Source organism: Lepidochelys olivacea, assembly GCF_965140295.1.
Source record: "Lepidochelys olivacea isolate rLepOli2 genome assembly, chromosome: 4".
Lineage (NCBI taxonomy): Eukaryota > Metazoa > Chordata > Testudines > Cheloniidae > Lepidochelys > Lepidochelys olivacea.
Genome location: NC_140414.1, coordinates 24,359,411 through 24,386,850, shown reverse-complemented (window position 1 = coordinate 24,386,850; position 27,440 = coordinate 24,359,411). Strand labels below are relative to the sequence as shown.

General features: G+C 38.7%; 1 protein-coding gene across 2 annotated transcripts in view; it reads left to right on the top strand.

The window, feature by feature from the left end:
* The window catches only part of WDFY3 (WD repeat and FYVE domain containing 3), a 261,096-nt gene that overhangs the window by 220,422 nt on the left and 13,234 nt on the right, over positions 1–27,440 (top strand). For both annotated transcript variants that reach the window (XM_084627016.1, XM_084627015.1), the window contains 14 exons: positions 1,269–1,437; positions 2,438–2,601; positions 7,376–7,524; positions 8,015–8,135; positions 8,580–8,665; positions 10,219–10,299; positions 11,822–11,876; positions 12,235–12,354; positions 14,248–14,365; positions 19,163–19,269; positions 20,105–20,258; positions 22,755–22,846; positions 23,172–23,384; positions 25,994–26,141. In XM_084627016.1, coding sequence (XP_084483142.1) covers positions 1,269–1,437; positions 2,438–2,601; positions 7,376–7,524; positions 8,015–8,135; positions 8,580–8,665; positions 10,219–10,299; positions 11,822–11,876; positions 12,235–12,354; positions 14,248–14,365; positions 19,163–19,269; positions 20,105–20,258; positions 22,755–22,846; positions 23,172–23,384; positions 25,994–26,141 — 1,777 coding nt within the window. The remainder of the gene's footprint in view (positions 1–1,268; positions 1,438–2,437; positions 2,602–7,375; positions 7,525–8,014; positions 8,136–8,579; positions 8,666–10,218; positions 10,300–11,821; positions 11,877–12,234; positions 12,355–14,247; positions 14,366–19,162; positions 19,270–20,104; positions 20,259–22,754; positions 22,847–23,171; positions 23,385–25,993; positions 26,142–27,440) is intronic.

The window sequence follows — 27,440 nt, the reverse complement described above, 5'->3', positions numbered from 1 at the left end:
AGTAGATAGTATTAACTGGAAAATCTCCATATCGGTACCCTGCATCTTTTAATATTTTAGCACATCTGTTCATAGCTGTGCTATTTTTGTCTACATGAGTTTTTGTATTGCCCAATATCAGTAGGTAAATTACATGAAGAGTAATTGAAAACCACATTTTTTTCCCAATAATTATTACAGGAGCACATGAAGGAATACCTACACTCATTAGATTGGCAGATGGTAGTGTATGACACCACACTGGGTTTATGCTAATAGTTCTAGAATGGACAGGAACAATTATTTGTTTTCATGGAAAAAGTGTGATCAAATAAAGATTTTTTTAAAGTTCCAGAGCTTAACTCATATAAAAGCTGAGTGTTTTAGCAATTTTTTTTTCTGGCAATAGCCACAGAAGAAAACCTTCACTACAGGTTCCAAATCTAACTTTTCCACATCCACATAAATTAGTTCATTTTTTCACTTCGGAAAGAGGCACATTGCTCATTTCATCCTTACCTCTTTTTATCCCCAACTTTACTTCTGTGACCACCCTAGTGTGTTTACTGTCCTGATTTTGTTATCTGTCTTTTTAATTATAGTAAAGTCATTGTAATCAGATGTTTAACACAAGAATTAACCTTCAGAAGAAACCTGTGTAACATACATTTGTAGCCAGAATTTCCGTTTAGGAGCTGGAGTTACTGAGATAATTTGCAATAGTTCTCCCAAGGGGACAGTCTGCAAATTAGTTACATTAGTTAAAGATTAACATCTTAGGCCTTCTCCTGCCCCACCACAAGTTTGCAGAATATTAGTTAAACTTTAGTTTCCTTAATTAAATGTTTCTGAGTCTTAAATCCAACTCCCTGGCTATTGTGTGATTTAATGCACATCAGTATGTACACATTTTTACCTTTCTTTGTTGTATGCATTTAAACTAATGCATATATTGTAGGGAATGACAAAATAGATAGATAAATCTTAAATGCAAGTTTGTCTTTTTGTGGCAATTCATAACACACAGGCCACATTTAAAAGATCTGTATTTCAAGTTTGGTCATCATTTCCCAGTCTGATCATCATTTCTGAGACTGAATAGCTTCCTTGCAAATCCACTTAGGAATTAAATCTTATATTTTATACATAGGTTTTAACTGGCTTATGATTGACCACAGATAAATACATGATATTGTTGAGCATGTAATGTGCACACAGTAGTCTTGGAAAAATTTCATTTCAGTTATTAGAGAGTTGACTTACTAATATTTCATTCATTTACTTCTAAGAAACCTACTCGTTACCGAAGAGCTATAAGCTATGACAGCAAGGAATACTACATGCGCCTGGCTTCTGGAAATCCTGCTGTTTTCCAAGATACTATAGAAGAGAGTTCAGAAGGTGAAGCCACTCAGCAGGAGCCAGAACATGGTGAAGACACTATTGCAAGAGTTAAAGGTAAATTCATCGTTCTCTCTGTGTTTTGAAATAACCTATTTGATGTTAAACTTTTAACTTTTTTAAACTTGCTTCTCCCTGAATAAGTCTGGATTTCTTCAAATTACCAGAGCTGTATAAATGAAACATAAAGGGTCCTGTAGGTCCCCATTTTACTGCCACAACTTTAGGCAGTTAATTTTGAGATTCACGTGTTTTTGAAAGGTGACTTCAGCTACTACTATCATCAACCAGACAACAAGAACCTTTTAAAAATGTATGTATGCACACATGCACAAGGGAGTTGAGTTTAAAATAACTGGGAAAGAATTAGATAAACAGTTGTTCTTGGGGGAAAAAATCCTTTCCTTTACATTCATAGCATTTGTTAGAGTTGGGGGAGACGTTAGTTTTAAGTCACTGTCATGTCCCTTCTTGATCTAAAAGTCCTGACTAATCTGCTTGAAATCACAGAAAATTACAGAAATGTTAAGAGAACACACAACTACAACACACTTCACGGAACAGAAAAAAGCAAAAAATAGTGTGTCCAGTGTGTCAGCTCAATAGTGTGTCCAGTGTGTCAGCTGGATTTTAAGGTTTAACAGCTCTTCTCCCATCTGGCATGTCTTATCTGGTGATAGGCTTTCAAGTTCTCTGTTTCTGCTGCCAGAACCTCACCCCATCCACTCACCATGCGTGCACACAGCTCTATGGTCATTTGGGACAGCAGAGATGCCAAGATGTTCAGGCTCGAATATGTAAAATTAAAAGTAAGAGCTAGAACAAGGTGGGTAAAAAGGGGAGAAGTGTCAGTTCAGGACCTGCTCCCGCAGTAGAAAGGCAGTAGTATTGGTGATAAAGATTGAGGTATAGTGGGAAACTTGCACTGTATTGACTAGCACTGCTATTGGCTTATGCCAGTTTGATTACATTCCCACTTATTGGACACCCCATATATATCCCCCAAAACCCTGCAGTGTTTGTCAATACATTGATTGCCTCTCTGATTACTATGCAGGTCTGGTAAAGCCTCCTCTGAAGAGATCTCGCTCTGCACCTGATGGAGGGGATGAGGAAAACCAGGAACAACTGCAGGATCAAATAGCTGAGGGTAGTTCTATAGATGAAGAAGAAAAGACTGATAATACAACTTTGCTTCGACTGCTCGAGGAAGGAGAGAAGGTACAGTACTTCAGAAATACTGATCAGTTACTTTATCTGGATTTCTACTTTGTGCCTTTCTCTGATTTCTCCAGGTGTGAATATTTAAAACACGAACACTGATCATACATGTCGAAAGGAAAATTTAAAAAAAAGTCCTAAAATGACCTCCCTAACTCTACCCTTTCATCCACTACATATCTCCAGTAAACCTCTCCTCCCAGTGTCAGTCCTGGAGAACAAGCAGATCTTACACTAGGCCTGATGGTCACCAAATATAAGATCTGGTGGGCAGTGGGCAAGTGCATTCTTAGTCAAGGATGGGTCATTCTGCCTCCAGACCCCTTTCTGTTAAACCAGGAGTTGTTAGCTTAAGCATCCCAGGTGTCTGTACCTACCATGATATCACACAAGGAGAGAGGAATCTGTCACAGAACCAAAAATGAAAACCATCTCATGTCTAGGACATTTAAATAACAATGTGCCAAATAAGCATTACTTACAGAAAACTACATACAATAGATATGAAAATATTAATATAACAATCTTGATTTACTCAAATTCATCTCCCTTCATCTTATACCAGCCTCAAATGTTAAAACATTACAAACATGTATTTTATTCTTAAGAACATTAAAAGGCTGCTCTGTGATTGCGTTGGGTTCCAAGTTTTGTTGGTCTGATGAGAACCTCTGAACAAGCATGTAATCAAGGATGGGTAACACATTGATGGACTAAAGCTTGAAAATGAAGCCCAGGAAACATGAGCAATGATTAAACTCATTGTTGTACGTGTGTAATACCCCCAATATTTTAAAAACAAAAATATTTTTAGCTTGTATTTTGTGATCACAGCATAGCTAGTTATTTTGTTTAAATCTGTTTTATTGCAGTAATTCAGTTATGGGACACAACTTCATGAGTGTATTTTTTTTCACCGTGACTGATTTGTTTTAATACTGAAAAAAATATATTCAAGCCCTGACATTTCACTTTGATTGTATTCTGTTGTATTTTTCTTGTCTGTTACTGAATGTTGCTTAAAACATGAGATGCTTTTATGCTGTCCAGTTGCAGACCTTTGCAAGAAAATAGCACTAGTACAATATGTATGATTCAGACCTGCGTACCAGCAGGGCAACAAAATGTAAGCCACATTATGCCTCTTCACCAGTGTGCATTGGGGATTATATGAGGTGGTGTCTCAAGAAAAGGGTAAAAAGGGCCATCGGTGACCTTCCTCCCATACTCTTGCTGAGCTGGGGGGAGATGAGTTGAATCTTTGCAGTGGCCCCCAGCATATGTGAGAGTACACATGAATACATACACTGTCTCTGCTGCTCCTACCTTCAAAATGTGAAAAACTGACCACTAATGAATTCTCCTCGAATCTGTCTGCTACAGCAGTCTGGTAGCATATATCACCTTATAAATCTTGTTTAGTTTTTTTGACATATCCAAGTGATTGTTTATAAATATGAATGAACATACTGTCACAAGTGCCATAAAATAGGGACAATTTGTTCTTATTCCCTATGGAAGGAGTATATGTATTGCGCTAATTTTCCTGAAAGATTTCAGCACCCTCACTAGCAAGCATCTCTCTCCTAATTTCATACACCACTTTGAATTTTTTCCCTTTAAGTCTACAGTTGATTGTTGACTCCTGCATGATTCTTGTGTTGAATGCTGTATGATTTTGCTTTGCTGAACAGGGTGATGGTGCTGAATGTTGATTCTTCTTCGCGTAGTGTCCATATGGGTGTTCCACTTCAGGTGCGCACCCGCCTCTCAAGCCCTTGATCAGAGATTTTCAGTTACCAGTGTGTGTTCAGCGCACACGTGTGCCCTACGCCTCCTCATGCTGGGTACCGAGGCTATATAGGGGTGCACGGGCAAACCGCCCTCAGTTCCTTCTGAACTGCCTGGGCCTGAGATGAAGCCCTAGCATGTCTGCTTTGAGTGTGCCTTGACTTTCCTAATATTTCTATAGTGGTTGAGGTAATTTTTATAGTTAGTTGTTAGTATATTTATAGTTAATTTGTTAGCTAAGTAGTGGGAGGGTTGTTTTACCCCTCCTTTTCCTCTTGGGGAGACTTTTTTTTTTTTCCCTAGCAGGGCGTGCCTGGCTCACTAGGTTTTAAACGATGCCTCTCCTGCTGAGAGGCTATTCCTGTGAGTGCTGGCCACTCTACGTGTGTCCGTTGCTTGGGGGAGTCCCACGTCTCCCAGGAGCACAACTTCTGCCTGGCCCTCAAGTCCAAGACAAGGAAAAACAGGGAGATTAAACTCAGACACCACCTGAGTCTGGTCAGGAGACTCCTCTTCCCTCCAGTACATCTGTCTCCGACTACATCCAGTGCCGCTTCTACCTTTGTGCAGGCTGCCCTTGAGAAAAGGAAAACTTAGGAAGCTTCAGGGAAGGCTTCCAGAAAAAGGAGGATGGACTCTCACCTTAAGAAGCCAGCTCTGTCTCCGAAGCCTCGACCTCTCGGGTCAATACCGTTGAGTCAAAAGACAACTCCTCCGATACCGCAGGGCTATAAAGTCCTGGAACACAAAGGAGAGAGATGGCACCAGTAGGGCATCGGTACCTTCTACTAGCAAGCAGGGTAAACATAGATGCTTGGGACTGGCCCCATCGAATTCCGCCCATCCATCTTTACCTATGAATTCGCCCAACTCTCAGTACCTGTGCATGCCGTGTCCTCGTCACTGAGCAAGCAATGACGTCAGACGCCACTGATGTCCACATCGGTACTCTCACCATTGGCAGTACTATCGGCTTCATCTACCGTGTCAGTACTGATCCTCTACTGGGTACCACAGAAGTTCAGATATACTAAGGACCTCTCAATAACCGATGAACCAGAGTCCCCACTCTTCATGGGTACTGAGCACCTCTTTGTATGGATACTCCGAACTCCAGACCACTATTACCTTTATCATCCAAACTTGTAATCTCATCAAAAAAATATCAAGTTAGTTGGACAGGATCTGTTTTCTTTAAACCCATCTTGAATGGCATTAATTACGTTACCCTCCCTTCATTCTGAATTAATCAAGTCCCATATCAGCCACTCCATTATCTTGCCTGGGATTGATGTAAGGCTTACAGGCCTATACTTACCTAGGTCATCCCATTTACCCTTTTTTTAAAATTAGCACATTAGCTATCTTTCATTCGGTCTTCTGGAACTTGTTCCATGCTTCAAGTGCTTAATGAAAATGGACGTTAACAGTCCAGCGAGCTCCTCAGCCAGCTCTTTTAAAAATCTTGGATGCAAGTTATCTGGACCTTCTGATTTTAAAATGTCTAATTTTAGTAGCTTCTGTTTAACATCCCCCAGAGATACTAATGGAATGGAAAGAGGGTTGTCATCACCATATGATGAGACTACTCCATGTTTTTTTGCCAAATATAGAACAGAAATATTTACTGAACACTTCCACTTTTTCTGCATTATTATTGATAATTCTCCATTGCCATCTAGGACCAATACCATTCTCAGGATTCTTTTTGTTCCAAATATATTTTAAAAACTCCTCCTCCTTTGTCAAACGTTCCTTTGTAAAGAAAATTAAAGCAAAATCTGTTTATCCAATTCTAAATTAGATTAGATTAAATTACAAAAACAAAAAACCTTTCTGCTTGGTAAAGACAGTTGCATATACACATAATTTAGTGCAAAAATGGCTGAACTGTACAAGCTGGAACTTTCCAGGTTGCTTATTTTTCACTGTAATGGTGGTTCAACATAGTTAAGTTTAAAAAAATTGTAAATAATTGGAGCAGGAGGTTCCATTAACACATGAACATTGTGTCCAGTCCTCATTGTGTAGTTATGGGAATGCTTCGCTCACTGTTGAAGTGGACTGGCTCACTATGTGACTGAACAACTTTCTTAAAAGAGAGAGGAAAAAAAACTTCAAGATAATTAGCCTGAAGTATTGCAAAAAAACAATCTACACTATTTCAGTACACCTGTTATCCAGTCTATGTTGTTCATCTTAAGGTATATGGGAAACAGAAAATAATTGAAGTTCTTTAACAATAGTATGTAACCTGTTATTGCTGTTGTTGTAGTTAGAATACCTCTTAACTGAAGATCATAGTCCAGTACTACTTGGCTTGTAGACAAGGTAGAATTAAAATTAATTTGCATATCAAACTAAGCTTGGAAAAGTCTTCAGTTTTCGTATACACTGCCCAAATCTCTGATTAAAACATCTTTTAAGAACATCAGTTGTTGTGCCTTGCCGTGGTTCCATTAATCCTTTGTCAGTGTCTGTGTTGTTTCATTCCTGGTTCTTCTGATAGATTACCATAATTTAGTTTGGTGTTTATTCTGTGGGCTAATGGAGAAAAATAGTCTCCCATTTTAATCTACATTTTGTTGGTTATCGTTTAAACAAATGGAACACAACTGTTTTAGGTAATATTAGTAACAGACTCTTATATCCTAGTAAATTTTCCTTTTATTGAATCCCTGCTTTTATTCTTTTATGGATACAGAATACAGTAGAAAGAAGGGAGTATATGATTTCATGTATATTGATGTATATATATCATTTGTTCTGAATTGTACACAGTTTTATTATAGCCCATTTGTAGTTCATTTGTCTGATGTGTCTTTATTATATTTTTAATTAATAAAACAAGTAGCACAGAATTGCTGTATTTACAAATAAGAAAATATTGTCTGGGAGAACAAGGCATAAGTTCCAACAAGGCAACAGACTGAACTTGAGCTAAATTAAACTGCTTTTGCTAATCCTATGGGTTTCATTACAGATTCAGCACATGTACCGCTGTGCTCGAGTTCAAGGTCTAGACACCAGTGAGGGACTCCTTCTCTTTGGTAAAGAACACTTCTATGTGATCGATGGGTTTACGATGACAGCTACCAGGGAAATACGGGATATTGAGACACTGCCTCCAAAGTGAGTGGATTAATAGAGTCAGTTTAGCTTGATTAGTAAATAGACAAGAAATAATTTTGTGAAAGATTGAAGAACAAAACTCTATAGTATCAAACTTAGAAAAGTCATGTGAACTGCACCTGATTCCACAATTGTAGATTGATATGCACAGAATTATGTATAAATAATGTGTTATTTAGCCATGAACTCTACTTTCTTTTTCAGAGCACTGATGTCATGATTTTTGCTCTATTATTGTTGGTTTTATTACTTATACTAAATCATAGAAAATTGTAGTTCAGAATAAATATAATTAAGTTAACCTTTGGAGAATCGTTTAAAACTTTTGTTCACTGAGTTACAATAGTAGTTTTTCCTCTGTGATGACTTTAAAAATAATAAGATTTATAGTTGCGGTCTGCCTGGCTTAACAAACTCCATAAAGTTGAAAAATAGTTTTTGATATACATTGGTGGTCATTTTTAACTTTACTTCCTCTGGTTACCTACAGTCTGCATGAGCCAATTATACCAAGAGGAGCAAGGCAAGGTCCAAGTCAGCTTAAAAGAACATGCAGTATTTTTGCTTATGAAGATATCAAGGAAGTACATAAAAGGAGATACCTATTACAGGTGACTCTTGTATTGTTTGGATTGGATGAGGATGGAGAGAATTTAGCCAGCATTGTTTATTGAAAGTGTCATTTTAAAAAAAAATAATAATTTCTGGAGGTTTTCAGCAACGTGAAAGTGAGGCCATTTGGAGTCCCAAAATATGGATTGAGTTGCCTAAAATTAGGCATCTAAGTTTGAAAATGTTGGCATATATACTTTTTACTAGAGGACAGAGTGTATTTTAATGTTCTGGAAATAGACTTACAGCACTGATTCGGGCAGTTTTTAAGTTAGTTGGTGTGGTCATTGTCAACCTTTCACTATGGCTAAACTGAGGTCACCAAACTTATTTCACTTGTGAGCTACAACAGCTGATTCTAAGAGGTGACACACTAATTCATTAGTCCTATTGTTTGTAACATCCTTTGATATCCATATTTTTCCTCTGTCCTTTCTTTCCAGCCAATTGCTGTTGAAGTTTTCTCAGGAGATGGACGGAACTATCTTCTAGCTTTCCAGAAAGGAGTTAGAAATAAAGTCTATCAAAGGTATTCCAAAATGAGTTAAATTACAGTGATCTAAACTAGTAGTATTACAGTTTTAAAAAAAAAAAAAACTGAGCATGATTAGTAGTATTACTGTTTTTTAGTCTCAGACATATTTTGAAATTATTTTTGATAGCTATATTAGAATGGGCATAAGCCCCAGGAAAATGCAGACCACACCACATTACAGGTTTAATCAATTTCATTGCAGGATATATCAGGCTCTGAAAATACCATACTATAGGCACTGCAGAGAAACTGTACCAGTTAGTTAATCCATGGTCTGTCGATACTGTATTGTATATGACACCCATGTAGCACAGAGAAGGGCACAACAGAAATACCTAGAAACATTTGATGAGTTTTCTGCATTGTTTATATGTAATGCACATAGTATAGATATACTTGTAATGACTAACATGCCTGTCCCTGAGTGTTGGCTGAATATATTGTCTCTATATTTGGAAAACCTGAGTTTGGATTACTCTCTGGTGACCTGGATATGTTATATAAATTAAATATTAAAATTTTGGGATGGGAAAAGAAGATTTTGCTGTTGCACAGAGAGCTTCTCCAGGCACATGAAGAAGAGGGCTGTGTGTACCGCTAAAATAAGTTCGCTTGTGGATTTCAGACAAAAAGTGAGATGTGAAGAACAAATGAAAGCCACTAGACATCTTATATCTGTTTCTGAAGGAATGCAGCTCAAGGTTGGATGAGAAAATGAGAGCCCACCCTTTCATGCCATGACATCTTGCTCTCTGAAAAAGAAAAGAATGTTGGTTTGTCTGTGCAAGAAAAGAGGTTGACGTTAGGTCCTTCTTCAGGCAGAAGGTAGACCTACAGACCTCAACCAGCTGAGTCAAGGTTAAAAGTTTTAACCCACATCTATGCTGGAGATAAGGTTTGTGGTTAGCTAAAATACTCCAATCTTACCTCAGCCTCTGTTCTAGTGCAGACAATAGAGATGGTTAGAAAAATTTGACAAAACACTTCTTCATCAGAGTTTTCCATTTCATCAAAATTGAAACTTTCCACCAAAATGGTTTGATTTTTATGAAGGTCCGGTGGAATCCTGCCACCTCAACTGAGTCAAATAGACTGGTGCATCGCCAAGGGTGAGAATGAGAATCCTTCTCAGAATGCCTGAAAACAAGAAAAAAGCCAAAAAAACTCCCCACCTGGTCATCTTTCCTGAGCTTTCTTGAAGAAGGGAAATTCTGTGTTTTGGATCATGTTCACCCCAATCAAAAGCAGAGAGAGACAATTCTTCTGGACATAATTGAGACTATGGGGAGGAAGTTAGTGTCTGCTATTGGTATCCAGAAAGACTAAACTTACTACACGTGTTAAATATGAGATTGAAATGTCTAACTTTGTTTGCAGATAGGAGATTGGGAGAGTGAGAGCGGGTAGTTAATTTTTTCAAAAGAATTTACATGGCTGCTTGGAATCAAGTTGCCACTTGAATTGAGTTTTGGTGGTTGGATTCTCTTAAATAAAAGGTACACATGGAACATAAATATAAATTAATTTTGTTCTTTTAACTAATACAGGTTTTTGGCTGTGGTTCCATCTTTAACTGACAGTTCAGAGTCTGTATCTGGACAGAGACCTAACACCAGTGTAGAACAAGGGTATGTGGTTCTCGTCCTAAAAATCTATTGCTCAGAATGTCAAGTGAAGAGACTTGTTTTCAGTGTTTGTTGTAGGCATGTTGGTCCCAGGGTATTAGATAGGCAAGGTGGGTGAAGTAATATCTCACCAAGCTCATCATCAGAAGCAAGCTCCCTACAACTCAAAGAAGCACCAGTCCCTGCTGTAACAACAGATGCAAAGCCTGCAGACATGTCTCCACTGCTACAGTGATCAATGCCCCCCCCCACACACACAAAAACAACGCACCTTTCAATATTCAGGGGCCCTCCACATCCCTGTCCCAACATGTGGTGTACCTCATCCAGTGCACTAAGTGCCCCAGTAACAGCTGTAGGTGAAACCAGAGAATAGCTACACTCTCAAATGAACTCTCACAGAAAAATGATAAAAGACAAAAATACCCTGTCACCAGTGGATGAGCACTTTTCACAGAGTGATCGCTTTATATCTGACCTATCAGCTCTTGTCCTAAGAGGAAACCTGCACAACACCTTCAAAAGACAAGCCTGGGAACTTAAATTCATAATTTTGCTAGACACTAAAAATCATGGTCTTAATAAAGACCCGGGATTTATGCCTTATTACAACCATTTGAAACCCACTAACCCCCTTTTTTTGTCCTATGAGTGTCGAGGTGTTAACTGTCCACTTCACCTTGAATGGTCTCTTACAACATGTTAACTCCTTGTGCTAAACAATCTGTTCCAGCTTGTATTTAGCTGTGACCACTCTGAGTGCCTTTTCCTGACCTGAAGAAGAGCTCTGTGGAAGCTCAAAAGCATATGTCTCTCACCAACTGAAGTTGGTCCAATAAAAGATATTACCTCGCCCACCTTGTCTCTTTAAATAAAGAGACTTATGTTATTTAAAGTTCTGGATCTTCTGGAGAACTATGCATCTTCCGTGCTGAACTGCACTGCCTTGAGCCAGACCAACAAGAGTGATTGGAGATGCTAGGTCTAAAAATGCTGATCATCAGGAAGTTGTTAGTGAGAAAAAGAAAAGGGGAATTCACATAAAACTTTTGATTTTACAAATTGCCTTTAACGTACAAATCCTGTTGGCACCACTATTTTCCAACAAAAGTTATGTATATTATGTGAATTAACATTCTTAATAAATTAATTTGTTTACTGTTAAATAGATTTCAGCATGAAAAAGAACTTGATACAAGGTATTAAATAGCTGCTGTTAATGTGGGTGTTATAAGGTTAATTTGTCCTTGCACTGAAATGCATAGTTAAATGTTTTAATTACCTTTGTTCAGAAGTCAGCTAACATTTGTGCACTGATTTATGTAGACGTCAATTTGATAGGCATTGTACAACATTGGTAAGGTATAGCACTAGCAGATCATTGATACTGCAATTGTTATAATTCTACAGATTAAAATTTAGGTATTCAAATTCTAATGCTTTAAGTTTTGTACCATGTTACAAAGATGCAGCCACAATATTGCTGCTCAATAGAAAAACACTGACACTTCCTTATTCCGATTAGGTCTGGCTTGCTTAGCACTCTAGTGGGAGAGAAATCTGTGACACAAAGATGGGAGGTAAGTATGAGGGTTTTACTGTGCTTATATTGTAGGAAGAGCCAAAATTTATAGTCATATGCAATGAAATATTTGAATAAAATTTGCTCATGTTCAGTAGGTTGAAAAATATAGTACCCCGGAACACTCCTCTCCATAGCAAATTGTTTTGCAGTATTTTGAAAGAAACAAAAACTGTTTGCACCATTAGAAGTGTGAGACAAAACAATGCAGTAAATATCAGAGAGAGAGAATTTTCCCAAATCTTCTATGCTGTAGTTTCTACCTTGTTAGAGAACTGACCACAGTGAAGATCTGCCAATTTAAGTGTTTGATTATTCTAAAATGAACTAAAATGCTAATATTTATCCTTTTTAAGAGAGGAGAAATCAGTAATTTCCAGTACCTGATGCACTTGAACACTCTGGCTGGCAGATCCTATAATGATCTCATGCAGTACCCTGTCTTCCCCTGGATCCTTGCAGACTATGATTCAGCGGTAAATATGAAAACTTATCTATGTCATGCTAATATTTGTACATGCTTATTTTTAAGGTGTGCTAACATTATAGTTGGTTCACATTACCCCAGTGGAGCTGGGACCTATTCCATTTTCCAAATCTTTAATTTGTTTAGTTTCTTATGCCACTACACATATTCCTACAATGAGCTCCACGCAGGCTTTGACCCCTGAGTCCCACTGTGCAGAGTCCCACTGAAGTTAATGCAGCTCTGCACAGACAAGGAGGACTGTTTACAAAGAGCTCATTGCAGCCCCAAGTTTTTTTGCATGCTGGCCTGGTGATTGACATGGACAGAAATGCAGTGATGCTTTGTGTCATAAAGTTGTTTCTTGTAAATCTCCACCATAATTTTCTAAACTGTTTCCCTGTGGCTTTTGTGACATAGCGCAGCGGTTCTCAGCCAGGGGTCTGCGAAGCCCTGCAGCTGAAATCCAGACCCCGAGCCCCAGCACCCCCCGTGCAGCTGAACCCCCAGTCACTGGCTCCCCCAACAGGGCTGAAGCAAACAGCCCATAGCTACCCCCTCCCTGCACCATGAGCTACCCCCCAACTTGCACACAGCCCCTAGCTACTCCCTGCCTGCACTCTGAGCTACCCACCCCCGCCTGCACGCAGCCCGTAGCTACCCATCTCCCTGCACCATGAGCTACCCCCTGCCTGCACACAGCCCCTAGTTACCCCTCTCCCTGCACTCTGAGCTACCCCCCCAATTCGGACACAGCTCCTGGCTACACAGCCCCTAGTTACCCCCTGCCTGCACCCTGAGCTACCTCCTGCCCGCACACAGCCCCTAGCTACACCCCTCCATGCACCCTGAGTTACTCCCCAACTCGCACACAGTCCCTGGCTACACCCCTCCCTACACCCTGAGCTAGCCCCCTGCCCTCATGTAGCCCTTAATTACCCCCTGCCCGCACCCTGAGCTAGCCCCCTACCCGCACACAGCCCCTAGGTACCCCTCTCCCTGCACCCTGAGCTATCCTCCTGCCTACACAGAGCCCCTAGCCAGCCCCTCCCTGTACCTGGAGTTACCCCCCTGCCGGCACACAGCTCCTAGCTACCCCCGCCCTCCCTCCGCCCCCAGCGCACCCTTAGCTGTTTTCAAACTTTTTGAACTGAGCGCCCCGCCCCACCCATCCCTTTTCTTCTAATTTTTGGTTGCATCGCCCAGAACCCAGATAGGCTGGGTGGCCTGCTGAGGTGAGTCGGGGTAGAGGAGGAGCTCCCTCCCCAGACCCTGCTGTGTGGAGCTGGCTTGAACCCAACTGGCCTGTGCCCCCCACCCCTTCAAAATAGAAGTCAAACTACCCCTATGCCCGAGGGGCCTGCCCCCACCCAACTCGGAGCTCCTACTCTCCCGCTGGGCCCTGGAGGTTTTATATCGTTTGTGGGGAAGGGGCTCAGAAAGAAAAAGATTGAGAACCCCTGAAGCATCCCTGTTTGGGAGACATTGCAAAGTCTCTCAGGGAGTTTAGCCCCAACCTTATGAAAGTGATGAACCTAGTTTTGGAAAAGGGAAAAAGTGATATTAATGTTAGTTTGGGCAATACCTCTGGCTAGTCGGTTTTGTACCGAAGGGTGGGCATAAGGTGCTGTGATGAAGACTTGCTGCTGAGGGTAGCTTTTGCGAGGAGAGTGGGGAGATATAAAGCACACCCACTATTAGAATGTAGTAAAGATATCTTCTTGAATTAGGCTGAACAATTATTTAGAAAAGCACAACTAACTGGATGAGCTAAATAATTGCTCCTGCTTACAATATGAGGCTCTAGAAGGAAACGATAAATACCATCTAGCTCATAAGGCTGCTCGTCTTGATCAGCCAGTGCAGAGTGCTTTTAAGAATCTGTATTTGTTTGTTTTAAAAGGAACTGGATCTTACTAATCCCAAGACGTTCAGAAACCTGGCCAAACCAATGGGAGCACAGACAGAGGAAAGATTAGCACAGTACAAAAAGCGATACAAAGATTGGGAAGATCCTAATGGTAAGTGATTGTACACATGCAGATCTTGAAGAGCAGAGATGGGCGCATTTTAAGTTAGTCAATGTGCCTGTCTTCTTCCTCCAAGAACCCCCTAAACACCTTTTGCTTATGTGCATACCAGACACTGTGGGAGGGCAAAAAAGGGTGTGGTGTGGCCACTTTATGCCTGTGTCCCTTTTAAATGTGGCCACACAGCAACTCTGAGGCCCCCACAGGGGAATACCCCAGCTTAGAGATCTACTCTTCCCACACAGGTGTCGCTGGTGTGGGAGGCTGCTAAAGACTTGGTTATTTCTATGCCCATCTTCCCTGGTAGTTACAGTGACCCAAGTTAAGGCAGCCCTCAGAGCTGTTCTTACCTGCTCTAGGGAATGTACACACCCTCCCCCTTTGGTGCTAACACCAAACTCAGCACCAGCACAGGGATGAATGCCTCACTTGGTTTGTATGGCATTTCAGCCTGTGCCAGTGCAAAAAGGAGAGACACGATTCAGTCCATCAAGGATATGCAGAATACTACATTAAGAAATCCTAATTGCTGCCCCAAAAAAAAAAAAAAAAAAAGCAAGCCGGAGTTTTCAAACTCTTCCATACTAGAGACACATGTTAATAGAGAGAGTATCTCATGGACCACCTATCTTCCTGATTGTGATCACATAGCATCCCTGCGGAACTAGTTGTTTACATGAAAAAGTAATATTAGAAAAGCAATATATTTTGAGCAGTTTTTAATGTAATCTAGCAGCTAGAAATAAATAAAACCACTGTCATATGACCAGGCAGCTCTTCACAGACCGTAGCTTCAGAACTGCTGAATAAAATAAACAAGGCAAATAGGAATCTTTTTGCATAGATAGATCTTATACAGCTTATACATTCAGTTCTCAGTGCATGTATTTACTAAGTACTCATTCATCTGAAGAAGATAATAAATGCAATCAGTCTCTTTATATTACTCCTTTAAAGTATGCAAAATGCCCCCTAGAACTGAGTTAGATTTGATATTTTTTCTCAATTTTAGAATAATTCCCTTAAATATTAAAAATATGATCTGTGCATGTGTCTAAACTATTATTGTTATACTGCACTCCCTTCCTATTATGCCGTTTTTTCAGATAAGAATTTTCTGATTCAAGAACAGAAGAGTGGCCATACTGAGTCAGACCAATGGTCTATGTAGCCCAGTATATTGTCTTCCAGCAGTGGGCGGAGCCAGGTTCTTCAGAAGGAATTAACAAAACAGGGCAATTTTTTCAGTGATCCATCTGTCATCCAGTCCCAGTTTCTGGCAATCAGAGGCTTAGAGACACCCAGAGCATGGGGTTGCATCCCTGACCATGTTGGCTAATAGCAATTGATAGATCTATCCTCTGTGAATTTATCTAATACTTTTTTGAACCTTTTGGCCTTCACAACATCCCCTAGCAATGAGTTCCACAGATTGACTATGCATTGTGTATAGAAGTACTTCCTTTTATTTGTTTTAAACTGGCTGCCTATGTGAAAGGATAAATAATAGTTCCTTATTCGTTTTCTCCACACCATTCATGCTTTTATAGGCCTCTATCATATCCCCCCCCTTAGTCGTCTCTTTTCCCAGCTGAACAGTCCCAGACATCTTAATCTCTCCTCTAATGGAAGCTGTTCCATCTCCTAACCGTTTTTGTTGTCCTTTTCTGTACCTTTTCCAATTCTAAAATATATTTTTTGAGATGGGGTGACCAGAACTGCAAGGAGTATTCAAGGTTTAGGCGTACCCTGGATTTATCTAGTGACATTATGATATTTACTGTTTTGTTATCCTGTTTCTTTCTGAATAATGAACTATCTGTGATGAGGCCAACATCTCTTTCGTCAGTGGTAACAACTAATTTAGACCCCCATCATTTTGTACGTAAAGTTGGGATTATGTTTTCCAGTGTGCATTACTTTGCATTTATCAACATTGAATTTTATCTGCCATTTTATTGCCCAGTCACCCAGTTTCATGAGACCCCTTTGTAAAACTCTTCACAGTCAGCTTTGGACTTAACTGTCTTGGTTGATTTTTGCATTGTCTGCAAACTGTGCCACCTCACTATTTATCCCTTTTTCCAGATCATTTATGAATATGTTGAACAGCACTGGTCCCAGAACAGATCCTGTTTCCATTGTGACTATTTATTCCTACACTTTGTTTCCTGTCTTTTAACCACTTACTGATCCATGAGAGGACCTTTTCTCTCCTCTTCATGACTGCTTACTTTGCTTAAGAGCCTTTGGTGAGGGACCTTGTCAAAGACTTTCAGAAAGTCCAAGTACATTATATCCACTGAATCATCCTTGTCCACATGTTTTTGTTGACCCTCCTCAAAGAATTTTAATAGATTGTTGAGGCATGATTTCCCTTTATTAAAGCCGTTTGACTCTTCCCCAATGTATTGTGCTCACCTACGTGTCTGATGATTCTCTTCTTTACTATGGTTTTGACCAATTTTCCTGCTACTGAAATTAGGTTTACCAGCCTGTAATTGTCAGGATCATCCCTGGAGACTTTTTTAAAAATCAGTATTACATTAGCTGTCTAGTATAGGAGCTGATGTAAGCAATAGATTTCATATCGCAGTTAGTAGTTTGGCAGTTTCATATTTGAGTTCTTTCAGAACTCTTGGGTGAATACCACCTGCTTCTGGTGACTTATCTTTGTTTAATTCTCAGTTTGTTCCAAAACCTCCTCTATTGATCCCACAGTCTGGGACAGTTCCTCAGATTTGTCACCTAAAAAGAATGGTTTAGGTGTGGGACTCTTCCTCACATCCTCTGCAGTGAATACCAGTGCAAAGAATTAATTTAGCTTCTCCACAATGGCCTTGTCTTTCCTGAGTGCTCCTTTAGCACCTTATTCATCCAGTGGTGGCCCCATTGATGATTTGGCAGACTTCCTGCTTCTGATGTAGTTCCAAAAATTAACTAATTTTTTTTTTTTTTTATCATTTGCTAGTTGCTCTTCAAAATCTTTTTTGGCCTGCCTAATTATACTTTTACACTAGACTTGCCAGAGTTCATGTTCCTTTCTGGTTTCCTCAGTAGGATTTGACTTCCAATTTTTAAAGGATGCCATTTTGCCTCTAACTGCCTCTTTTACTCTGTTGTTTAGCCATAGTGGCACTTTTTTGGTCCTCTTACATTTTTTTTTATTTGGGGTATAATTTTAATTTGAGCTTCTATTATGGTGTTTTTAAAAAGTTTCCATGTAGCTTGCAGGCATTTCACTCTTGTGACAGTTCCTATAAATTTTCATTTCACTTGCTTCCTCATTTTTTTATAGTTCTCCTTTCTGAAGTTCAGTGCAACGGTGGTGGGCTTCTTTGGTATCCCCCTCTCCCACCCACCAGAATGTTAAATTTAATTACGTTATGGTGTCTCTTGCCAAGTGGCTCCGCTATATTCATCTCTTGGGCCAGATCCAGTGCACCACTTTAGGACTAAATCAAGAATTGCCTCTCTCCTTGTGGGTTCCATGGCTAGCTGCTACAACAAGCTGTCATTAATGGTGTCTACAAATTTTATTTTATTTCTTCCTGAGGTGACACGTATCCAGCCAATAGGGGGATAGTTGAAATCCCCCATTATTATTGAATTTTCTATTTTTGTAGCTTTTCTAATCTCCTGGAGTATTTCACCATCACCATCCTGGTCAGGTGGTCAGTAGCATATTCCTACTGCTATATTCTTATTGATGCCTGGATTTCTAACAATAGAGATTCTATGGTATAGCTTGATTCATTTAGGACTTTTGCTCTATTTGACTGTTTTCATATAGTCATTCCTATATATTTTGTACCCTGGTATTACCTTCTCCATTCATTATCATTGTTCTGCCAAGTTTCTGTGATTGCTATTACACTGACATTCTCATTTAATACCAGGCACTCAGGTTCATCTGGCTTCATACTTAGACAACTAGCATTTGTATACAAGCACTTATCAAATTTTTCAATATTTAGCTGTCTGCCTTCCTGTAATGTAATTGAATGGGACTCTTTCTTTTGACTGTTTCTCTTCAGCTCCTACTGTACTTTATCAGCTTCTATCCTCTCCTCTTTACTAGGATATAGAGAATCCCTGTTAATAAATCCTCCTCTGAGGGATGCATCTGTCCAAACCTTGTGCTCCTTCACACCTGTTGGCTTTCCCCAGCCCTTAGTTTAACTGCAACTTTAATAGGTCAATACCAGAAGTTTGAGGACCACTGTTCTAAAGTTACTGCACTGTCCAGTACCAGCAGGTGGCAGAGTTACATTTTTGAACATCCAGCAGAATTGTGTGAAGACATTTGTACAGATGGCTTGTTGTTGCCAGCAAATGAATAAAATAAAATCTTTACAAAATCTGTAGTCAGCAATTCTGAGAAATATTAGAGCACTAAGCCTTTAATTCCACATCTTAGAACAGACTAAAAGTAAAAATTCTCCTTTAGAAGAAGTAATTGTAACTGTCTTGGAATGTTTCAATTATTCAAAGTATAAAACTGCTTAATGTGCAGTGTTGCTGGGCAAAAGACTGTTGAATTATGACTAGTGGATTACTGCCAAAGTTTAAGTAAGTGGTTTCAATGTCAAATCATAAAGTTTAAATAGTCTTAGTTCCGCAAATATGAAAGCTGCAAATACCAATTTTTAATGTGTTCAGGGTCTTACTGTTCTCACAGTCTAGCACTTCTTAAACCTATTAATTTCTTAATTTACTGCAGATTTTATCATGAACATTTCCTCTTTATTTCCTCTTCATTTATGACTTCTAATTTTTCTTTATCAGGGGAAACTCCAGCTTATCATTATGGTACTCACTATTCATCTGCCATGATAGTGGCCTCTTATCTTGTCCGAATGGAGCCCTTTACACAGATATTCTTAAGGTTACAGGTAAATTGTGTGAGATTTCATTTTTCTCTGTTTCTGTCATGTTTAAATTTGAAAATGGGTAAAAATGTGAATCATCTTGTAACTTGATTCTCACTGAGCATGGCAGAAGAAAGGAAGTGCTGTAGCGGCATTGTTTTCTTCTTGGTGATAGTTACTCTCTCTAGAATAGCAAAGAGATTTCATGGGCAAATGTATATGATCCTTCAGATGGAAGTCTGAACGTTTTGAAAATGTACGCTGCATGAAAACTCAACAGAGAAAAAACAGCTTTTTATTCAATAAAGTAATAGTTCAAATCCTACTTCATCTATTGTTAAAAGAACTCATGCATTAGTTTCTCTTATTTGCTTCTCAAGTGTTTAATGACTCATTTGTTAAACTGATTTGTCAGTATAGTATTAAGAGTCAAATTAACCAAACATTAGCACAGCCTGGAATTTTCTGAGAGCTCGAAAATTAATTGGGTTCACAGTGCTACATTTTAAATATTTTCTTAGCTGGAAACCATCAGGCAAGAACATTTATTTTCTTTGGGCCAGCATTTCAACCAAAAAGACTAATATTTGGAATAAGGCTAGATAAATCCTGTAGATTTATATTTTTATGCTTCATATTTAGCATTATTGCAAAGAAAGATTATAGCAACTGATAGAAAAAAACATAGTTTTAGACCCTTTTGTTGCAGGAGAGGTTTTTTCCTTTTTTATTATTGTATTTATTTGACTAAGATAAAGCATTACCAAATGGTTTTATTTTACAGTGTTATAGACCTTGGCTGAGTCTGCTGGGCTGAAAAATGTTCCGGTATAAAGATGCTTCTCATTTCATTCTACAGGGTGGCCACTTTGACCTGGCTGACAGAATGTTTCACAGTGTGCGTGAAGCCTGGTATTCAGCATCAAAGCACAACATGGCAGATGTAAAGGAACTCATCCCAGAATTCTTTTACCTCCCGGAGTTTCTGCTTAACTCCAATAACTTTGATCTAGGTAGGCAAAAGCTGCTGCTCGTATCATGTTATGGATGTGAAAACAGTGAAAGCGGGTCCAGACATAAAACAAGTTCAGTAAAATGTATGTAACAAAGATTTATGTAACAGGGTAAGAAAATGGCAGATGGCTTACTGGAACTGGGCCTCAATTATCTTTTAATTATGGGAATATGTATTTCCCAATGCTGTGTGTTTGTGTGCAATTATATAGGGAAATCTGGACAGTGCGTTTGTAACTCTTGACTTTTTCTTTTCGATGAATGAAGATGTTTTCTTAAACACCAAATATTCATTTTAACAACTCATATAAAACTGCATTTTAGAAATTAAATTGAACGATAAATTTACATTTCCAAGGGAAGCATTTTTATTAGAACTCATGCATTCAGCAAATCTTGCTTTGGTAGGAGAATTTCTGATTACTATATTTTTCTGCCATATAATCAATCTACCCGTCTTAAAGTAGTGTTTCAATACTCAGGCCAAAAGTGCTTAAAGGACAGACATAACCTAAGGTTTGCATAATGTGTTTGTCAGTTTTGATATTTAGACTTCTAGGAGTGAAGTTCTTTAAGGGAAAGTAGCTGAAATGTGTTTAAAGCTTGATAGATAATTTCCACTGTTAGTTATTTATTCAACTGCAGTGAAATTTTGCTCAACTACTGGCAGGTCAGATCTCTGAAAGATAAAATAACTGATGTCAGATAAATATTAGTGTTGCCATAGCGTCATATTATTTGTTACGAGATTAACTCTTCAGTTTTTTCAAGTTCTATGCTGCAAATTCAATAACAGGAATTACTAACCATCCGCATCTTTTAAAAATCAAAATCATTGGTGCAGAATATTTCCTAAGAGTTTAGAAGCTTGAACCAAGGATCTCTAATGACACATTCAGACCCAAGAACATAGCAGTTACTGTATCTGTTCAGACATATTTCAGAGTAGCAGCCGTGTTAGTCTGTATCTGCAAAAAGAAAAGGAGGACTTTTGACATCTTAGAGACTAACAAATTTATTTGAGCATAAGCTTTCGTGAGCTACAGCTCACTTCATCAGATGCATTCAGACATAAGATATTAGGGAAAGTTTCCTCTTAACCTTTATCACAGGCTATCTTATATTCTAAAACTCACATTTCTATCCCTTTTCAATGTGTTTTTCAACAAAATTGAAACTTCTGTGAATAAAAGATTCAGGGTCCAGTTCTACAAGCCTTATTTATATTAAGTGGTATTTACAAGCATAATCCCATGAACTCAAGAGTGGGACTTTTGTAGTTCTTCTCAATGTGAATAAAGGTTGAAGAAACAGTCCTTCAAGGTTTACAGCGGAGGACACACAATATGAATATATTCTGGTAGTTTAAAAAGTCTTCCTTATATGGAGAAAATGAATCACGGTGTGATTCTACCAGTGGGATGCCTTTTTACTGTTTGCTGTTGCACCATTTCATCTCAGGATTATTTTCCTCTATTATACAGCCTGTTGGCATATAAATCACTGAAAATGCACTGAATTCAGTAATTAGTCATTTGACTCCTGCTAGTCCTCCCTTACTTAAAACCAGACAGGTTTAAACTATCAAAAAGTGTAAAACTTTCAAAAAGTGACTGTAAAGAAAGTCTACTAAAATGAACATCCAAAAGGTCACTCCATCGGAGAAATTTATCTTCATATTCTGATATTTCTCATTTTGTATTTTTAAAACTTGTGCGTATGTGTGTTTGAAAGGATGGAGTAGAGCTTTCTGAAGTTGTTTTTTAAAAAACCCAGTCATTATTCAGTACAAGCCAAATATGCAAAAAGGATCCTGGTTGTGGTATGGCTGCAAGAGGGTGTTGCATGGGCTGTTTCCATTATTCTACAAAGACATCATACCTAACAAAATATCTACCATGTGACACAGAACCATTTAAATAGAAAATACAGCTATAGTAAGATGAAATTAAAGTTCTAAAAACCTTGTTATTAGGCAGGGCTAAAGACTGTTTAGCTTCTCTGTAGTGAAAACTATTAAGGTAACTGGACCGTTATTCAAAATTCTCAGAAGGTTAGATAACCCATCAAATAAATCCTCATAGCTAAAAACCTATTAAAGTTACATTTTAAAGGGGCATTAAAGGATGGGAAACTGAAATTATCTCTTTTTATATATATGCGCAAGGAACATAGAATTCTATGTGTCTACCCTGTCCCCTGAAATAACTTTGTGTCTTTATTTTATATTTTTAAAAATTACAAATAGTTCAAGCACTCACAAACAACGCTATATAAAAAAATATATACCCAATGGAGAAACATGTTTCCAGTAAGGACACAATTTTCGGGCTTCTAAGGGGCTATTAGAAACAACAGTAAAAAATACTGAGAAATTTCTTGAATCACTAACTTTATAAAGCATGTGCCACTGTAACTCATATGATTTTTGTTTTTTCTTGTATTGAGATGCATCACTGTCTTTTTTGCTTTTAAAACTTCAATTTATTTTGTAGGTTGCAAACAGAATGGCACTAAGCTTGGAGATGTGATACTTCCCCCATGGGCAAAGGGAGATCCTCGGGAATTTATTAGAGTTCATCGGGAGGTAATAAACATTTTAATAATAAAAAATGTAGGAAGTTTATTTGGACTTAAATACCAGTCTAAGGAGCTCAATGCATCCTTTGTGGTGACTTTTCTATTTGAAGTGCATCTTGGGGAGGTACCCTGGCATGCTGATGGACTAAAGAACCAATGGTCCTCCATTTGCTCTTGGTATCAGTATTGGCTGAGGCAGCTAATAAGGTGCTATTATACTGCTTTTCCTTTAAACATATCAAATACTTTGAGTAATTTCATCCACCACAGTCAGATAATAGACTCGGTCAGTGACTATCTGCTCAGTTTAATGCATACATTTTTAATTACAGGCTTTGGAATGTGATTTTGTGAGCGCACATCTGCATGAATGGATTGACTTAATCTTTGGTTATAAACAGCAAGGCCCTGCTGCGGTAGAAGCTGTAAATGTCTTCCATCATCTCTTTTATGAGGGGCAAGTGGATATATACAACATAAATGACCCATTAAAAGAGACAGCTACCATAGGATTCATTAATAACTTTGGGCAGATACCCAAACAGGTGAGGATGTTCTTTAACCTATTGTAATTATATGCCAGAAAATATTCAAATCCAAGAATTTCCAAATGCTTTAATATAAAAAAGTAATTCCAGTCAAAACATATTTGGTATTTAAGTTTCTAGTGTGCATTTCTGTTTTTTGTCTGGAACTTAAGTGCAAGTTTTGTGGTTGTAAATACATTTGCAGAAATGGAGACTCACTTACACATGAACCCATTCTCAATGCATCTAACATCAACTTTGGGTTTTGTCAGTAAGACTTGAGATTTCTCCCTTTTTCCTCATGCTCCAAAAGTAGAGGCAAGAGCTTATGGAGGAGCTTAAAAAACAACAAACCATCAGAGAGCTAGTGTGTTACTGCAAAAGGGTAGTGCAGTATAAATTCTTCCCGGGCTTTTTGCTGTGTGATAGAATACAGTTGCAACATAGTGCACAGGAAATTTAATTGTTCAAGTTGTCTTGTAGTAAATTTAGTTAGGAATACATCATTTCCCTTTTTTCTTTTTAACGTGGTTGCTTAGTTTTCTGTGGCACCTTCTCGTTCCCGGAAGCTGGGAATGGGCAACAGGGGTTGGATCGCTTGATGATTACCTGTTCTGTTCATTCCTTCTGGGGCACCTGGCACTGGCCACTGTCAAAGACAGGATACTGGGCTAGATGGACCTTTAGTCTGACCCAGTATGGCCGTTCTTATGCTCTTATTATTTGTACTGTAGCTGTTGAAAATAAATTATTAAATAATTGCTTTAAAAACATTGGTTCTGGCAGGGCTGGCATAAACCACTAGCTAGAATTGAATGGAAGAATTTAGAGACAACCTTTAAAAACAAAAAGGATTGAAGCTTTGAAGGGTGGTGAAATTCTCTTTGAGAGGTCATTGTAAATTATTAAATACCAAAAGGAAAGTTTATTGAATTTCCCTTGGATAAAGGAGTTCGGGTTTGCCATACGTACAATAGGTACCCCCTGAAAAGTTTCCTTTTGCCTTGTTACCATTAGGTGAGGTATTATTGATATCAGCAGGTATTTCCCATGCTTGGACTGGGAATATACAAGTACTTCTAATACCTTCCCAAAGGTGGCAGAGGAGTAGTGTAGGTTGCATCAGTTTGTCATATTTCACAATCAGAAGTGCAGCAAACCCAACGGTCAGTAAAGCAAAAATACATAGAAAACCAGTGAGGGGAAATTCCTCAATATTTAGAGTTTGGATAAGCATCCTAAAATGCGGATGCCACTCAGGAACTTTGGATGGTGCCCACTAGACTAGGGGTGGACAAACTTGTGGCCTGACGGCCACATCTGGGTATGGAAATGGTATGGCGGGCCATGAATGCTCACGGTTCCCGACCAATGGGAGTTGTGGGGGTGGTGCTTGAGGCAGGGGCAATGTGCGGAGCCTCCTGGCTGCCCCAACCCATAGGACCAGAGGGGGGACATGCTGCTGCTTCCGGAAGCCGCGCGGAGCCACGGCACATGCAGAGCAGGACAAGTCCCGGACCCTGTTTTCACCTCTGATGGGCCATTTCCAACCACAGTCTGCTTAACATTGCTCAAGAGATCAGTGTTGACACAGAAGGTGGTACACATTAGAAAATTACTGACTCATCATCACATGATTGGCTAAGAACAATCGTGAGGCGGAATCTGATTCTTCTGTGTCATCTATAATCAACTCCTCCCTGCCCACTGAGACTCTTTTCTACCCTTTGATTGTCTGTATTATTCCAACAATGTGACCTGGTGTTTGTGGGATATATTTACATAGTTTAACTTTGAAAAAGTACCAGTTTGTAGTTCAGATTATGATAAATGTAGTAATATTTATAGACCTAAATTCATTTATCTGTCTTCCCTTCACAAAATTGCCCTCTGCTATTAGCTAGCATTTTAGAGATGGTCCTTAATCCAATGATATGTTGTTCCTACCCATTGAAACATGCACTTGTAAACTGGATATACCTTGGCCAACAGAGTTCAAAAGCTCAATCTTTATAGTAAAATTTAGCTGTCCTACATACAAGGCACATGTGTTCCAGAACGCAGACTGCACTATAGAGGAAGCTGATTTTAATAACCTCAACAGAGAATTTTGCTCGTTCATTCTGCATACTTCAAATGTAAAAATCCAACAATAGCAGTAAGTGAAAGGATGGAGAATAACTTATTTTTGCCCTAGATTTTTCAGCAGAGACTTCTAAAAACTGGATGCATTCTTCAATATTTGTTACCTGTATATTTATCATACTGATAGCAATATTATGATACTGCTTCATCAGCAGTTTGTTACAAAGCCAAAAGGAAGTTCTCTGTTTGTCTGAAATAAGAATGTAAAATCATTGTAAACAGCAACTTGGCTATTTTAATTGTTTTCTAAAAAGTAAAATCCTGATGAAAAATGTATGCTCATTGCATTCTAGTTGGGGTTTGTATTTTTCTTGAATATTTAACAAAAACGTGTATAAAATATAAGCGGAACTTTATATACATTTGCTAATGTGTAGCATTTTTTTAAAGTAAATCTGATACTGTTGGTAAACTTTAAAAGTCTTTGCTGATGGGAATCTTGTCACTAACTCGTGTTTGATTTCCTATCCCACATATTGCAGCTATTTAAAAAACCACACCCACCAAAGCGAGTTAGAAGCCGAATCAATGGAGATGTAGTTGGAATGTCTGTCCCCCCAGGTTCCACAAATGACAAGATCTTTTTTCATCATTTAGACAACCTGAGGCCTTCCCTTGCACCTGTAAAAGGTAAAACTCACCACAGTACTTACTCCTGGTCTCTTGCTAGAGTGTTCATAGTTCTTGCTAAATAAATGTTCCTTTTTCTGATTTTTCTTACCTCTTGGGTTTCATACTCCACTAGAGTTCCAGATTTAACACTCCAATCCTCTAAGATTCTGAGAGGCCCTACTTGAGTTAGGCCTTGTCTATGCAAGAAAGTTGTACCAATTTTAACTAAATTTAACTGTTTCATAAACAAGGCCTGAAGGGGAAAGAATGAGCCTTAAGCCACACCCTAAAGTTTAACACCTTGTGTTTAATTTCAACGAACTGTCTGAAACCATCAAGGGAAGCAAATTCCAGAGCTGAGAACCTGCTACTGAGGGTGCCCCACCCACAATCTAAAATGTTTAAATCTAGCTTGAGTGCCCCACAGAACCTCAGTTTTTGTGTGTTACCATGGGAGAAAAGTACTTTCTCAAGACTTCCAAGGATCATTTTGGATACTGGCAAGAAATGGTACTGTCAATAGCCACACAGAAGCAATAGTGTCATGTCCTGCTCATGTCTGGCTTTAATTTTTTCAGCCACAAGAAGATAGTAAAATTATAAAAATAGTTAATAACTCATTTTTAAATTTAATTGGGTTCCAACTGACATGTTCTAAAATATTCATTAATAAATTATATTTAGCACGTATATCATGTTTTCCAGCTGAAGATATTGAACACTTTACAAACTCGATGTGAGTTAGGTACGGGATATTCTAGTGATTACTTCATTCACGATTGAAAAGCATCCACCTCTGGGGTAGAAAGGAGCAGCTGTTTAACAGAGCACATCAATACTCCACTGTCACCTTAGAGAGCAAGTGAAGAATAGCCATCTCCATTTGAAAATGCTAGGGCAAGCTAGGTAGGCAGACTATAATTATCAAATTTGAAATGTGGCAAATAAAATTATTTGGCTGGGATTTTAGAATCAATGTTTTTGCTGTACAAAAAAATGCAATGTCCTCTTTAATGACCACAGGTGTTCAGACTCTTACTTCCATGTTTTGTCTGAAAGACAGCATATCCAGCAACATGTTGTCCCTTACTGACTGAGGGAAGAGTGCCACCAATGGAAGTGCCAGTACCTAGGCATCCCGAGGACATCAGTTCAAATACTGATAGTGTCTAGCTGTGAGAGTTGATAGGATTATAGTACACGTGACATCATTACAGTTTAAACTGATATTTGTATAATGTAAGCAGTGTACGATTTCAGTTTCTATGGTGCATCACGGTATTTGTACTGTGATCAGAGGGGGCTGTCACATAATTA